The 16747-nt window shown below is 39.1% G+C and overlaps 1 protein-coding gene across 3 annotated transcripts in view; it reads left to right on the forward strand.

The window, feature by feature from the left end:
- The window catches only part of IPO11 (importin 11), a 114555-nt gene that overhangs the window by 10700 nt on the left and 87108 nt on the right, over positions 1-16747 (forward strand). For all 3 annotated transcript variants that reach the window (XM_063180718.1, XM_063180717.1, XM_063180716.1), the window contains exons 5-10: positions 151-251; positions 9302-9374; positions 12689-12892; positions 14519-14651; positions 15595-15653; positions 16443-16491. In XM_063180718.1, coding sequence (XP_063036788.1) covers positions 151-251; positions 9302-9374; positions 12689-12892; positions 14519-14651; positions 15595-15653; positions 16443-16491 — 619 coding nt within the window. The remainder of the gene's footprint in view (positions 1-150; positions 252-9301; positions 9375-12688; positions 12893-14518; positions 14652-15594; positions 15654-16442; positions 16492-16747) is intronic.

Genomic DNA, 16747 nt, shown 5'->3' on the forward strand with positions numbered 1-16747 from the left:
ACGATGATTAAGGCTTTTTGTTTATGTACACCCATATCACAGTGGTGTGTGTATTTCTACATATACCAGGGCATGCGTTGATACAATTTCTGTCTTGCTTGTGGTATCTCGAGAAATTTTTAACTTTTTCTTTTTTTTTTTTTTTAACAGAATATCTTTACAAATCATAGCCTGGATGTGAATGTTAGATGGTTAGCTGTACTGTACTTTAAAAATGGAATTGATCGCTACTGGAGACGGACCACACCACAGTAAGTTTTGAGATCTTCCACTTCACCATCTTAAAGTTGGCTTTGTTATGGTTGCCAGGCTGGAAAAAGAGGAGATCCTTAACTGGTAGAAGTTACTTTAGAATTTGTGGTGGAACTGACAATATGCTTCAACCTTCAGGACTTGCTGATAAAACATTTTGTCTTTATATTGCTTCTTATGACTGTTCATGATTTACTTTTGAGAGCTGAGTTAGAAGGCTCTTTCATAGGTAATAGGTTTTGAAGTGATGCTCTATGTGTTGCAACGTTAACACCTGGGTTTACTGAAAGTGACAGAAGTGAAAGGTAACCTCTTGGACAGTGAGAAGGAACTTTCATTTTGTTCATGGTGATATGTATTGAATATGTACACAGGAAGGAGGCAGCAGTTATCATACTAAAAAGTTCTGGTCTTCTTTTTTCATTGTTCTGATAATGCATGACAAAGAGTTCTCCAAAGAAGATGAGAAATATAGGCACTTTTCATGAGTAACATGTAATTTACTTAAAATTTACAAAAAGTGCCGTTTTAATATGTAACCTGTAGAATTATATACTTCTCAGTCTTTTGTGTGAAGTGCTTATTTTTCCTTTAAAAACAGGTGTGTTTTCACAAAGAGTTTCAATTCCAGAACTCAAAGGCTTGCAAGTGTTCAGTCTGAAATGCTTGTAATAGGTGGGACTGTCACTGTCAGATGTAGGGTATTAGATGGAATTCTAGGTACAGTTTTTCGGGATCACAAATCTAAGTTCGTGTTATGATGCAAAATATGAGTTTCATTGTTCATTGTTTGAGATAGTTCAATGTGTTTTGCCTTGCATTGTAAGCCTTTCCAAAGATCTACCAAAGGAGTGAAAACTTTTAAAATTCTGTATCCACAGCACTTTTTAAGTGGTGTAGTGCTCCTTCATTATGGCATAGAGCACTAGAGTATTTGTATGTGTGAATTAGTATATAATTGCAAAACATATGCAAGCATTTGGATTCTTTTGTATGTAACAGGAAAATAGCATCTTTTTAATGAAAGATGGCATATATCTTTGACATTTCTGGTTAACAGGATTCAGCTTACAACACTGGTACTTCGCAAGAACTGTTGGAAGAAGTTAAATGTTGTTTCAATTTGTTAGTATTTTTAGCCACTAGTAGTATTTCTGGTAAAAAAGTGTAGTTTATTTCGTGCAGAACTCAAAACTAGAATTTTATTGTTTGAGGTAAAAATTAAATAGAAATATTTTAATGTAGCTTCCCTGTAGTTTTAAATTAAATGTAATTTAAAAAATAATTTTTTCTTGACTGTTAAGGATTCCATGAGTTTAAATCTATATTAAATTTCCCATGCAACCCTATTTTTCCTCATTTCTAACTTTTCTGCCACAAATTTAGTGCAATTAAATGATAAAATAAATTTTAAAATTTGTTGGCTGCTGTTAAGGATTCAATGGAGTAATGCATACTAAATTTTTACTCTGTGTCCAACTGTTTTTCTTTCTAAATATGTTAGATGTGACATTTTGTCAGCACTCAACCAGATCACATTTCTCGTAGAATATGTTGAGGTAATTTTGAAAAATCCTGATTTAAACTAAATTTTTAGTTGATTATTTTGTGAATCAATCATACTTTAAATACCATTATTTTTTGAAGACTTCATTGTAGATGCTGCATTTTTGTTGTCTTTGCAAAATTCTTGTCTTTTGTCTTGTATCTCACTTCAGCAGCTGTCTGCTCTCCATCCATAGTATCACAGAATCACAGAATTACAGAAATTCCTGGTTGGAAGAGACCTTTAAGATCATCGAGTCCAACCCATGTTCTAACATCTCAACTAGATCATGGCACCAAGTGCCACATCCAGTCTTTTTTTAAACTCTTCGAGGGATGGTGACTCTACCACCTCCCTGGGTAGATGATTCCAGTATTTGACCACTCTTTCTGTAAAATACCTCCTCCTTAATTCTAGCCTGTATCTCCCTTGGCGCAGCTTGAGACTGTGTCCTCTTGTTCTGTCTGTTGTTGCCCAGAGAAAGAGACTGACCCCCAGCTCACCACAGCCACCCTTCAGGAAGCTGAAGAGAGAGATAAGGTCACCCCTGAGTCTCCTTTTCTCCAGGCTGAGCAACCCCAGCTCCCTCAGTCGTTCCTCATATGGCTTGTGTTCCAAGCCCCTCACCAGCCTCGTTGCCCTCCTCTGGACACGCTCAAGCATCTCAACGTCCCTCCTAAAGTGAGGGGCCCAGAACTGGACACAATACTCCAGGTGAGGCCTCACCAGTGCCGAGTACGGGGAAGGGTGACCTCCCTGCTCCTGCTGGCCACACCGTTCCTGACACTGGCCAGGATGCCACTGGCCTGTAAGGCCACCTGGGCACACTGCTGGCTCGTGTTCAGCCGCTGTCACCAGCACCCCCAGGTCCCTTTCTGCCTGGGCACCGTCCAGCCACACCGTTCCTAGCTTGTATCGTTGCAGGGGGTTATTGTGGCCAAAGTGCAGGACTCGGCACTTGGACTTACTGAACTTCATCCCGTTTGATTCTGCCCATCCATCCAACCGTTCCAAGTCCCTCTGCAAAGCCCTCTGTCCCTCTAGCAGATCTACACACATTCCCAGCTTAGTGTCATCTGCAAATTTGCTAATAAAGGACTCTAAACCCTCATCCATGTCATCAATAAAAATATTAAACAGAACTGGCCCCAGCACAGATCCCTGAGGGACACCACTGGTGACTGGTCGCCAGCTGGATGCAGCACCATTCACCACCACTCTCTGGGCCCGGTCATGCAGCCAGTTCTGAACCCAGCACAGAGTGCTCCTGTCCAAGCCACGGGCTGCCAGCTTGTCTAGGAGTATGCTGTGGGAGACAGTGTCAAGGCCTTGCTGAAATCCAGGTAAACAACATCTACAGCCTTCCCTGCATCCACTAGCCGGGTTACCTGGTCCTAAAAGGTGACCAGGTTGGTCAAACATGACCTACCCCTCCTAAATCCATGCTGGCTGGGTCTGATACCCTGGCCATCTTGTAAATTTTGCGTGATGGCGCTTAATATAAACTGTTGCATTATTTTGCCAGGTACTGAGGTCAGGCTGACTGGTCTATAATTACCAGGATCTTCCTTTGCACCTTTTTTATGAATGGGTGTCACATTGGCCAGCTTCCAGTCATCTGGAACCTCACCAGTGAGCCATGACTGTTGGTAAATGATGGACAGTGGCTTTGCAAGCTCGTTTGCCAGCTCTCTCATTACCCTGGGGTGGATCCCATCTGGTCCCATAGATTTATGAATATCCTAACATTTCAGTAGTTCTATGACTGCCTCCTCTTGGATAATGGGGGGACCATTCTGCTCCCTGTCACCATCAACCAGCCCAGGCGGGCAGGTGTCTTGAGGGCAAGTCATCTTCCCACTAAAAACTGAGGCAAAATAGGCATTAAGCACTTCTGCCTTTTCCTCATCTTCAGATACTAAGTTCCCTCCTTTGTCCAATAAAGAACAAAGGCTGGTCTTACCTTTCCTTCTACCATTAATGTATTTGTAAAAACATTTTTTATTATCCTTTACAGAAGTTGCCATTCTAAGTTCCAACTGAGCTTTGGCCTCCCTAATTTTTTTTCTGCATGCTCTAGCAGCCTTCTTCCTTAGAGACCTGACCCTTAGAGAATACTTCCTTAGAGACCTGACCCTTCTTCCAACACTGATACATCCTCTTTTTATTCTTAAGTTCCTCCAAAATCTCCTTGCCCAGCCAGGCTGGACGTTTACCCTGTTGACTGATCTTTTGGCACACAGGGATGATCTGTTCCTGTGCCCTCAAGATCTCTCTTTTGAGGTATGCCCACCCTTCCTGAACTTTGTTTTTTAGGACTGCTTCCCAAGGGACGCTCTGAATAAGTCTCCTAAACAGGCCAAAATCTGCCCTCTGGAAGTCCAATGCAAGAGTTTTACTGGTGCTCTTCCTGACTTCACCAAATATTGAGAACTCTATTATTTCGTGATCACTCTGCTCCAAGCGACCTCCAACCACCACATCTCCCACCAGCCCATCTCTGTTTGCAAACAGCAGGTCTAACATAGTCCCTCCCCTGGTGGGTTCACCCACCAGCTGCAACAAAAAGTTGTCCTCCATACATTCTAAGAATTTCCTGGACTGCCTCTTTATTGCTGTATTAAGTTCCCAGCAGATGTCTGGTAGGTTGAAGTCACCCACAAGAACAAGGGCTGATGATCTTGACACATAACCTAGCTGCTTATAGAATAAGTGATGTACCTCTTCTTCCTGGTTGGGTGGACGATAACAGACTCCCAGTATGGTGTCAGCCTTGTTGGCCTTCCCCTTTATTCTTACCCATAGACATTCAACTCCATCTTCCTTAGTTTCAATTTCGATGGCATCAAAAGTTTGCTTAATATAAAGGGCCACCCCTCCTCCTCTTCTACCTTTCCTGTTTCTCCTGAAGAGCTTGTATCCATCCAGTGCAGTACTCCAGTTATGTGAGTCGTCCCACCATGTTTCCGTGATGGCAACTAAATCACAGCTCTGCAGTTGCACCATGGCCTCCAGCTCTTCTTGTTTGTTGCCCAAGCTGTGTGCATTGGTATACATGCACCTCATCTGGGCTACTGACTTCACCCCTAACTCAGCCTTGCAATTCTTGGGCCTGTTTCCAGATAGCTCAGCTGGTTCCCCTTCCCCCTTCAAACCTAGTTTAAAGCTCTCTCAATGAGGTCTGCCAGTTCATGAGCTAAAAACCTTTTGCCCTTAACAGAGAGGTGTACCCCATCTGGTTCCAGCAGAGAAGATGCTGTAAAAGTTTCCCCATGATCAAAGAATCCAAAATTTTGCCGATGACACCAACCCTTAAGCTACTTGTTGATGATGCGGATTCTTCTGTTTCTTTCATCATTTTCCTCCGCCACCAAAGGGACTGAGCAGAACACTACCTGTGCTCCTGCCCTATCAACTACCTGACCCAGTACCCTGAAGTCCTTTCTAATTGCCTTGACACTCCTCAATCTCATCACTGCCAGCCTGGAGTATCAGCAATGGGTAATAATCAGAGGGCTGAATCAGCCCAGGAAGTCTCTCAGTGATATTTTGTACCCGGGCCCCAGGGAGGCAACAGACTTCCCTGTGGGATGGGTCTGGTCGACATATGGGGCCCTCAGTTCCCTTCAGGAGGGAATCACCTACTACGATTACCCTTCTTTTCTTCTTGATGCTAGAGGTAGTGATCCGTCTTGCAGATGAATCATAATTGGAGGGTTCACTGGGCAGGCAATTCTCTCCTAAATCATCTAGTTGGGTCTCTCTATCCAGGATCTCATACCTATTCTGAAGTGGTACTTGGCTGGATGATGATGGGGAGGGGAAGGACTTTTTGCTATTACCTCCCCGAATGGGGACCCGTTTCCACTCCTCTTCATCTACCAGGTGCCCTTCTGTTGCCTGAGAGTGGGAGGCATATAAGTCCTCAGTCTCTTGGTCAGAAGCCTCCCTTAAAGATGATAGGGCTGAACTCCGCCAGTCTATTTCACTTTCCCTGATACTTCTTAACCTTTCGACTTCCTCCCTAAGCTCAGCCACCAGTGAAAGGAGGTCATTCACTTGTTCACAGCAGCAGGCAGGACTCCTCCACAACACTCCCTGTTGCCACCGATAAGCTCAAACACTTTGGACACGGATGGGTCTGTACAGACACATCCTTTTTTGAAGGCCCGACTTGGTCACTTATACCAGCCACAGCTTTTGACCGTGTAGAAACCATTACTGACAAACACCTCAAAAACAACCAGGCAGCAAAAAGACCTCAAACAACACAGAGCACTCCTTACTAGCAAGAAAGCTGGCAACCCTGCCTGCGCGAGCTGCCGTGCAAACCGCCTTGTATACTCCCCAGAGACTCACCACACCGCTGTGTGCCCGCTCCTGTTCGCCGCGCTCCCCAGACACCTCTTATAATCAGCCACTCAGCAGCAACTGAGGAAGCTCCACCCTCTGCTCCTCTCTGACTCACAATGCCAGTAGTACATCAAAGCATGTTCTGATGTATAGATCAGGCTTAAAACTGCATTTTACAGTGACAGTGATTTAGAAGACGAGCCTGTGAACTTCCTCCCTCCTTCTTTTTCAGGCAGCTTTTCATATAGCTGTGGCAAAGAGCCTAGAGTTGTCATAGACTCTTTTCAGGCACAATTTGGCTTCTTTTGAAATTTGTTGTCAGCCTCCTCAAAAGCTGGTCTCACAGGATGATTTTGTATGTGTTTTTATTTTCTTCAGAAATGGTTTGTCTTGTTTTCAAGAGCTGAACGTGTTTTTGATTTTACAGACAATTGTATCCCATCTCTTGTGGACTTTGTTCTCTTATTTGAGTACTATGTTAGCAACACGGTGCAATACTTTAACAGTACTTTTCAAATATATGTTTTCACTTGTGTGATTACTTCTCATAAGCCATAAATCCAAATGTGAAATATCAGGCTTTTTTTAAAAAAAGCTTCAAAATAATTTTTAAAGTATTTGGATGTATATATCTCCATACCACAAATACAGAGAAAGGTCAAAGTAATGTTGAATTTGCAAATTGTGAAAGACTACAGCATAGTAGATAGTACTTAGAAGTTCATGTGTAGATGAAATTGTTTTAATTTTTGGGCACATATAATTCAATGTTGAAGGGAAATAACTGGCTGAAGGAGGCACGTTCTTCCTGACTTCTCGCCTGTCTGTGACTTTTACAGGCAGAATTGTGGAATTGGCTTTCTTGCGAGGCATTAAGGGAGGCTGGGGCAGTGGTGCGGGTCGGTGTCTCCTTCAGGGGCTGAGGGTGTCCCTGTTGTCCGGCAGATGTCACTCTCGTGCTGTTGGAACGCGGAGTTCCTCCGCCCACGGTCCGGCAAACCCTCAGGAACTCTGTCGCACAGTGCTGCTGGGTGACACTTGCATCGACATTGATTTCTTAGATTTTTTTCGTTGCTGTTTTCTAGTTTTGCTTATCACAAGCTGGTGTCTTTAAGGCATTGATCCTCATGAATCTGTTTCTTTTCTTTCCTTTGTTTTGTCTGCAATGGCAAAAGCTTAATTACAGCGTTTTTATTTACAGTAAGTAATGAACTGAATTCTTGCTGCTCTTAGACTGTGCATATGATAAGTTTAATATAATTATGAAAAGGAGTTTAAAGCCAGGGGTCTTGTGAGCCCAGAAACAAAATAAATTCAGTAATATAGTGAAACGGGGTATTTTTTTTTTTTTACAAACCAGGTTTTACATGCTTTCTCTTGTCTCTGAAAGCGCGTTATTATACAATCTACATTTAATTGATTATAGATTTTTAAATTTTATTAATAAGAGTTTTTAAGTTTTAGAAACCACTTAGACGATTGCCTGCATGTGTGGATATTATATACTGCATTTTCATATTATAAAAGAAAAACCCTCAAAAATTTATTGTCATGGAACATCATCTCATGGCTTTAGATTAATAAGTAAAGTAGTTACATGCAGAAAAGCTGTTACTGTTGCAGAGATCTCTGTAAATTTAAACCAAAATACTTTTAGGGATAATTTAATTTTTTCAGAAAAAAACTTAAAGCCTATGTTTTGATTTAAAATGTAAAAAATAAAATTGTGGCTCCTGAATGCTAGCATTACCTTGGAAAATAAGACTTAGTGTACAGTTCTGAGTCACCAGTGAAACAATGGATTGCCCCCCTTTTGTACTATACTTCAAATGATAAGTCTTTGATTGAGAAAATAGTGAATACTTGTGTTTTTGCAGAGGTGAAGACAAAGTGAAAACTAGAATATTTTTGTAAATGTTTGTTCTTATGGCAATTCCTGCCTCTATTTTCTTTTTATTTTGAGATTAATATTTAGTATTTGTCTAGATTAGAGTAAAACCTATGCTTTAGGGAGCTTTAGATATAATTTTAAATCTCAGTATATAAAACTAGTCAGTTAATATCTGTGCCTGAGGTCAGACAAGAGGAAGTTGTTGTGTTGGTGTGCTTAATCTTCTTAATTTCCAGCCTCTAGCCTTCACTGAGATGTGATGTTTGCATGCTTCTAAATCATTGCAATGTTAGGTGAAACTTTAATCTGAACGACCTTGTGTGATAACTTCCAGGCTTTTTATGAAGGAGAAACAGCTTTCCAGGTGCTGTCAGTAGATGAAAATTGGTTGGGGTTTTTTGTTTAGTTTGGTTTGGTTTTTCTTTTCCCCCAGTAGTGTAATCTATAAATACCAACAAAACCTTTTTTAGAGCAGTGTGTTGTGTTTCCTGCCTGGAAATTATAGGAAAATTGCATGAATGATATAAAATCCGAAGTAATACAGTAGTGATATCATACTGTAACTTGTAGTCTTAAAGTGATAGAGGTCACTTAAAATTAAGTATTAAGATACCACAATGTTGCACTTGAATGAAAATTAACCTTTATGGCTTAGAATTTTTTCCCTGCTCACTATTTTCCCCTGCACTTTATGGAGAATATATCAACATACTTTTCACACAAAGCTATAATTTTGAATGGATCTGTACTTTTAAGTGTAAATATATTGCTTTCTTATAGAAAAGGGTTTATAATAGAAAAGACTTAACTGCTTTTCCAAAAAAGCTGTCATCATCAATCATGATATGATGATTGCCTTATTCTGGATATTTTTTGGCCACTGTCCATTAGTATACATGGGCAAATTTATGTTCAAATCCTCTATTGTGTCAAAAATAACTATAGACAATTGTCTATGAGCAATCCATTTGTATTTTGTACAGTTTTGTGTTTTTTCATTGTATATATGTGTATTTCACTCTGTCAACTCTTTTGCCATTTATCTTTAAAAAGATCACACCAAGTCTCAGAATGTGAGACTAAAATGCCTTATAAGTATTTTTTTCACAGTTCCCTCTCTTTTTAAGGATATTTGAGATAGTGGAAGAGCAAATGATGTTCTTTTGTTAGTTTTGATAGTTTTTTTGATAGTTGCAAATGAATTGATAGTAGTTTTTTAATTGAAAATAAATAATATTTTGATAAATGTATCCTGGCAGTGCTCTTTCGGAAGAAGAAAAATCTACATTGCGTGCTGGACTTATCACCAACTTTAATGAGCCAGTGAATCAGGTTAGTGGTGATTGTTTATTACTCTTCCAAGAAATACTTGTATTGATAGATATCTTATTTTCTTTCTTTACAAAGTATTTTATTATAATAATGAAGTTACAGTTTACATAGTGCTTTGCAGACAGACCTTGAAGTGAGATTTTTTACCATCGGTCATAACTCATTGAATTATAGAACTACTTTGGCCTGAAACAACATTTTGTCTCTGTGGTTTGTTTCTTTTGGTGTTGCAGTGGCAGTTTGTTGTCCCTTGCTGTTTGTGCAACTATTTGGTGAAATGGTTCAGGGAATGGATGTAGCTGAAAAATAACCTTTCCCTGAGTGATTTTGTTTTTTTCAGCTGTGTCTGCTCTCTTACCTGACTCCCAATGTGGCCATGCAAGGAAATGTGGCAGAGGCAAAGCAGGAGCGAGCTGCTGATGTTGCTGCTGTATAAACCCACCTGAGCAGTATTGCTGTCACATGTCTAGTTACAGCAGTTTAGTGAATTTAAATAAGCTTAATAAAGCTTCAGTGTGATAGTGTCTTATCTTACATAAAATGACTAATTGTAAGGCATGATTTTGATTAGGATAAGAATTTATTATATTGAGTCCAGAACTAATGTTAGGGGCACAGAATATGCCCATACTAGATGAATCAGTCTTACTTTTGATAACTTCTTCATCATGTAAGTATAAGATTCTGCAGGGAAGTATTTGCTAATATTTTGAGCTGGATCTTAAAAAACTTTGTCAAGGAAAATACAGAAATGGTGGGCTTAAGGTTAAGATTGAAAAGAAAAGGCATTGGGAATAAAGTTCTGTTCTGCAGACAGTTCAATTTTAACTTCTAGGGATTTCTTGACAGGATTAATGTAACTTCTAGGATTTAGAGCATTTTATCAAAATTAGGGTAGTTTAGTCTTTGTAAAAGTCCATTATGAATGACAGTTTTGAGTAGAGCTAAGAATTTTCATTGCAAATGCAATTTTTAAAAAAGCATATAAAGTGTTTTAAAATTTGTTCTGCAGATATAGTTTCGATGTAAACAATATGACAAATATTGCTTGTTTCTGAATGTTAACTAAAAAGAATTATGAAGTATGGCAAGCTGAACCATAGTGTGTGTCATTTATACTTTACTAGGTGGAATATAATTTATCAAATATTTAATTTTGAAGTTTGTATGGTTTTTCGCATATATTAATAGGTAAATTAACTATGAAACTCTAATATTAAGTGTATTTTTTGCAAACCAAAACTTTTTATCGATATTTTTTTCCTACATTCATACATTCATTAGTATTTCATCAGTTTGCCTGCTAAGATGATAGCATAGCACTTTTCATAGTTAAGAATGCCACTGCTGATGAACAGTTCTGGAGTTGTCCAACTATAGTTGGAGTTGAGATTGGAATGTTTTTAACTGACATTTTAAGGAGTTGTGGCTTCATGTTTTGGTTTATACGTCCTTATGACATTTTTTGGGATGTCATTTTTTAAGATGTGGAGATTTTTATTTGTTTTTATCACAGCAGTCTAAATAATTGCCCAAACAATTACATGTGATATGGAAATGTGTTTCCATATCCCTTTCTTTACCTTTGTTCCCCACTCTGTCTTGTAGGTATCCTGAGGTGTCCTTTCCAAGGAATCTTTAGTTGCCAGCCTGCTTGATATATCTGAGTGTTGATATCCTGTGTTCCTGATAACTGCACTTTTCCAGTCACAGGCAGTTCATAACACAGTTGCTATCTGCCTATGCTTTTTGCATCACTGAAAGCAGAAAAAATTGTGACTCTTGTATAGAAAAAAAACCAACACAAAAAAAGTGAGAAGTAGGCATAGTATGGAAATGTTATGATACAACTTGACTGCCAGGGGAGGTGTAGGAGAAAAAGAGAACATACCATCTGCTGAAAGCATAATTGCCATGCCCTCTGAAGATATTTAGCATATGGAGGGAACAGTGGAACAGACTACTTTTTTAAATGTATTACAGCAAGTTCTTTTTCTTCTTTCTCCCCATTTAAAAAGCCTGTGCTCAAGATAAAAGTACTTTTGCCTTTCCTGGGAGGTTGCTTCTTGTGTCACATAGGGAGAAAAATTTATTTGCTCCCCCTGTTACGTCAATTGACGTAATTTGATATAGTAATAAGTAGGACTCCCAGCTCTTCATTGTGAACCTTGACATCATTTTCCTGAAGCAATTCTTCTCACTAAGTATCATGGTAGGAATAAGTGTTTTGGAAGACTTGGTGGGGTTTTCAGACTCCAGATGAAACAGCTCAGGCGCCAGTAAAGAGGGGCATTGCTCTATCCGTCTTAGGCCTGAAATTCCTTGGATTTGGATTCCTTCTGGTAGCCTAAGAAGGTGACTTCTTCCCCAGGCTGGAAGTGTGGTTGTTCTAGTGTGCTGAGGAGAGAGAGTGTCTACTTCACCAGTCCAGTCAAGGACCTTTTCAATTAGAATGGGAAGAACAGGGAAAAGAAGAATGTGAAATTTTTGGATGTTTGAGGTAGGGTTTTGGGCGACCATGCAAAATATGCTAAGGAATGTTTAGGGGAAGGGAGTTGCACAGCAGCCAAGTGTGGAATAGACAGAAAGAGGACATAAGAAGGGCTAGTCATGTGTAAACATGGGTGGTCTGTACCTGTGTCTGAACAAACCCTGTGCCTGATGATCACTGCCTGTCCTGTGTTCTGATTGCATCACTTATCTGTCTTACTGTGTAATCTCACTCTGTTAATCATGCATGTGTGCTCCGAGGACCAGGTTCCAGCTGCTGGCAAGACTGGTGCCAGTGGAACTTGGGCCTAGCAACCAAAGTCAGGTGGTGTGAGTAGTGCAGGTGCTTCTGGCCTGAGGTTCTGAAGATCTGGAGCAAGAGAGAGTCTCAGGGCTTAGTGTACACATCTGTGTTCGTGGGCCTAGGGATGGCTCTATGTAAAAGTCAGGTAGAGACAAACTGTGAGTAATGCGTATTCAGCAGTGTGTGCTCAAAGAAAGTGATAGAAAAGATTGCTAAGTAAGAAGTGGTTCCCAGATATTTGTTTCTTTATGTGATTTCTAGAATAAATACAGTTACTGGTCTTCATGTAAAATTTAAGCAAGGTATTAAGTTTAGTATTTTATGTAATGCTTGCTACAAACATAAACTTTTTTCCCACATTTATTTGCATTCAGCAAACTTAAAAACAGCTTGAGAAAAAGCACAAAAAATGTATCATTTTAGGGTTTCTTTTGTTCAGGCTTTATTTGACTGTGGATCTTGTCATTATTCATTTCCTAAATGCCCTTTGACTTAGTGGTGTCTGTGGTATTTTTTGCAGATAGCAACTCAGATCTCTGTATTGATTGCTAAAGTTGCCAGAGTGGACTGCCCAAGACAATGGCCAGAACTTATACCCACTCTTGTAGAAGCTGTGAAGGTGCAGGATGATCTTCAGCAACACAGGGCACTACTTACATTTTACCATGTTATGAAGACCCTGGCATCCAAACGGCTTGCTACAGATAGGAAGCTTTTCTATGATGTAAGTAATGTGATGCAGTATTGCACAGCATACAAACTGGGTATTGCACATGCTTGCTTCTTCCTGAGTTTAGGTGGCAGGGCATTAGTGGCATGTCTGTGGACCTAAATATCTGCTCTTATGTTGTGGGTATCTGTGTACTATGGAATAACTAGAGGCCTTTTTCTGGGTGAGACGTTTGCAATCTTTATTAATTTTGCATACAGCTTGAGCATTATCTTAATTTATGTAAAGATACTGAAATTCATCTATAGAACATCTATAGAACTTTTCTAGGAATTTATGGAGTTTTTTTGGAAGTGTGTTCTGAATTTTTAAGTCAGTATAGTCTTTAAGAAATACTGGGATTTAGACTTCTATACTACCATATTTTAGTTTTTACCACCAGCAGGAATGTGTTTGAGATTTTTCCAGGCCATCTCTTCAGGTTAATTAAAAGGCAAGATGTGAATCCAATGCCAAATATCGAGTCATTCAGCTTATATTCTCCACTGTAAAAATGCACTGATTAGAACGCAGATGTAATTTTGGCTATAGGCCATGTAGCTCCAAACCCATTTGGAGCTAGGCAGCAGTGTAGTACCAGCTAACTGAATTTAATGACTTAAACATTTTTTCCAAACATGTTCCTCTGGAATTTTTGAAATTTCAGTTTATTCCTTCATTTCAAAGGAAGAAGTGAGTACTGAAAATGAAGACTGTTTATGGATGTTTACTTACTTATCTATGTAGAAATTTCTGTCTATGTAATCAATAAGATGAAATTTTAAACGTCAGGAGTCTGAGGCATTCAAGACTGACTTGTAAATAGGACCTTTATTAACCTTTACTCATTCAAAGCAACTAAATAAACTGGTCATGTGCTTATGACTCCATTGATATAAGGTATAACAGACTAAATTCAGATTTATGTAATTATGAAGCCATCCATTGCTACCATAACTGAGTTAGAAAATCTTCATCTTCTGTTTGTAATTTAGAAATCTTTATCAGTTAAGCACTGTGTGTGAACTGTAATGTGAATTAAGTTAGAGATTTGTTCAGTTCTACCTGATTAGAAACTGTTTGTCATTCTGTGTTTTAAAAAAAATTACTATTTGCAGCTATTGACAAAGTAAAGTTAGTTTTGGAGTAGGCATTGTTCAATACTATATTGCACCTGTAACTGCTAAGTGTGTCCCAGAGTAAGATGATTCAGACATTAATTTAACCTTAAGATGGACAGCTTGTCCTTGTCTTTGTGGGAGAAGAGGTGACGAGGAAAGCTGATAATTTTTTGAAGCGTCATAGCATATTATGTACCAGCAGCTGTATTTACTGAAAATCAGGTAAGAAAGGAGCCCCTAAATAGTTTTCTTTAAGGTGAGAGTCATAGACCCAGGTAGTCAGGGACACCAATGAGTCTATCATAATATCTTCAAATCAAGACAAGGTATTTTTCTGGAAAATATCTTAAGATTAGTATGACTCATTACAAAGAAGCAAATTAAACATTGTGGTCCACGATACATACAAGAAGCTGTATTAAATATTTTAATAGTCTAAACAAGCCTTTAAAATTTGGGGATTTATTATGGTATAGCAAAATTCAGGAAACAAAATACATTCTACATCTTCCTTTTGCAGCTTACATCAAGTATTTATAGCTTTGCATGTTCCTTGTGGAATCACCATACAGATACATTCCTACAACAGATTTGTAGAGGGGATGAAGCTGCAGCTGCAAATTCCCTAGAAAGGACCTTGTTGTCATTGAAAGGTAATAATACAGAATGATGTTAAGTGTAAGGAATCAAATAACTTTCTTCACAGGGAATGCATAGAAGTTCTTTGGTAAATAGTTCCCATTCTCTAACAAAGCCATTCCCATTGGAAATAACTGTAGTTTTGTTTTGTTTTACCTGTACTGTTAGCAAGGCAGGACTATTGCTCATGCAGAAGGGAGAGAGAGTGCTTTTTTTTCTCAGTATGCCAGAAACTGTGCACTCCACTGTGCATGTTTTAAGAAGTCAGTGTCTAGGAGGTTGGAAGGTGGGTGGCATGACAGGATGTTTCCTTATGTGTGTTGTAATTTAGGCTTGCATGTCTTCAGCACTTAATTGAGGAAGCTGAGCTACAAGTTTCATTCCATTAAGTTCACCCTGTGTCCACTGAAAAGCTAGCCTTAGCAGTTAGTTTGTTTTAGGTTGATGCTCAAGGGCTTATGAGGGGAGTGAATGCATATCCTGACTACTTTGCTGCTTTTAACAATTGGGATTTTATTCTCTGCAATTCTTGCAATGTAAATAATACATGTCCTGAGTTGTTTCCGAAGATGCAGCATGCAGCTTTTGTTGGGTTACAGGCAGTGATAAACCGGAGAGAATTTACCAGTGTCTTATGTGCCTTACCTGACTGTACTTGGCCCTTTTCCTGCTACTGCAGGATCTTTCAGGAGTTTAATACTTAAGAGTTTTGGCAGAATTCTTCCTGATGGAGTAATTGTTAAAAGTTCTCTTCGTTATTTCACACAAGATATATTTTAAAGTAATTTCAACAAGATGAATGTTAGATATGGGTGAGGCATCCACAACCGAAAATTATGTGTATTTTTTAAAGGGTTGAGTTGAAAGAAAGGCACGGCAAGTGGAATTTTTATTGTGTTCTGAAATCTGTTGAAGCAAGAACTAATAAATAGCTACACAAGTAATTTTTTTTCCTAGTGCTTCGGAAACTAACAGTCCATGGCTTTGTAGAACCTCATTGCAATGCAGAGGTGATGGTAAGTGCGTTTCTAGTTCTAGATTAGAAAACTTTTTTGGTGATTTCAGGTGTTATTGGAGCTATGTCTGGAAATCATTGAAAGGCACGTATTTGTATTATGCAAAGGAAGATCAAGCAACATCCTCTCAAAGTTGTCCTCCTGTCAGCCAAGGGCTCTCAAATCCTAGATGGATTCTAATGGCATCATGTTTAAAAAAAGAAAGGACATCCAAGTTACACACCACATGGTGGTCATGCCTGTTGCTTACTGAAAGGTGTCTTACATGTGCTCCTCCCCACCCCAGTTAAAACCATTTAGTTAAGTGATGAATTTGATGCCATGCTTGTCCTGTCACATTTGAGAGAGATAAAAGCCTGTAGTCTGCAGCCCCTGGAGAGGGTAGGGTCAGACAAAGAGACCCAAGCACCTTCCTTAACCTCCAGTGCTGCCTGTGGAGGAGTTGAGTACCTACAACCTACGGCCTGCACTAGGAAGTTGAGAACAAGGTACAACTTGATAAACATATTTTAAAGGACATGTCTCCAGTTACTATCTTTCCTTCTACTAGAGTTGCAATGCCTTTAAGTTGTACTGATAAGGTCAGTTTGGATCATCTGTGCAGTCTGCTTGCTAGCTAATTGTTAATTTCTTGAAGAAATTGTTTAAAGTAATCAAAGAGTTCAGTTCAACTTATGTGGTCATGTCTGAGCTGGTAACACAAATGAACTAACTTTAGTCTGACATAATTTTGTTCTCATAATACAGTACAGAATAAGCTTCACCTTTAAAGACACGTTTGTTTTTCAGGGTTTTCTGCATGCCGTATTTGAACGGCTGAAACAGTTTCTGGAGTGTAGTAAGTATCTGAGCATTTTTCTTTGTATTTATTGTTAAATGTTAGAAGCTGGATGAAAATATACAGGCTAGTGCATGATCAGTAATCATTTGGGTGCAAGGTATTTTTGTAGAAGTTGACACTATTTTTTTAAATGCTGCTGAAACTGTTAAGGAGGAATTCAGTAAAAGTGTATTTTTGTATCAATGGGCTAAAATCACATCAAAATTCTATTTGGTGTAATATTTCAACAACACTTTTTACAAGAATAGATGTC

The sequence above is a fragment of the Melospiza melodia genome, chromosome Z (genome assembly GCF_035770615.1).
Source record: "Melospiza melodia melodia isolate bMelMel2 chromosome Z, bMelMel2.pri, whole genome shotgun sequence".
Taxonomy (NCBI): domain Eukaryota; kingdom Metazoa; phylum Chordata; class Aves; order Passeriformes; family Passerellidae; genus Melospiza; species Melospiza melodia.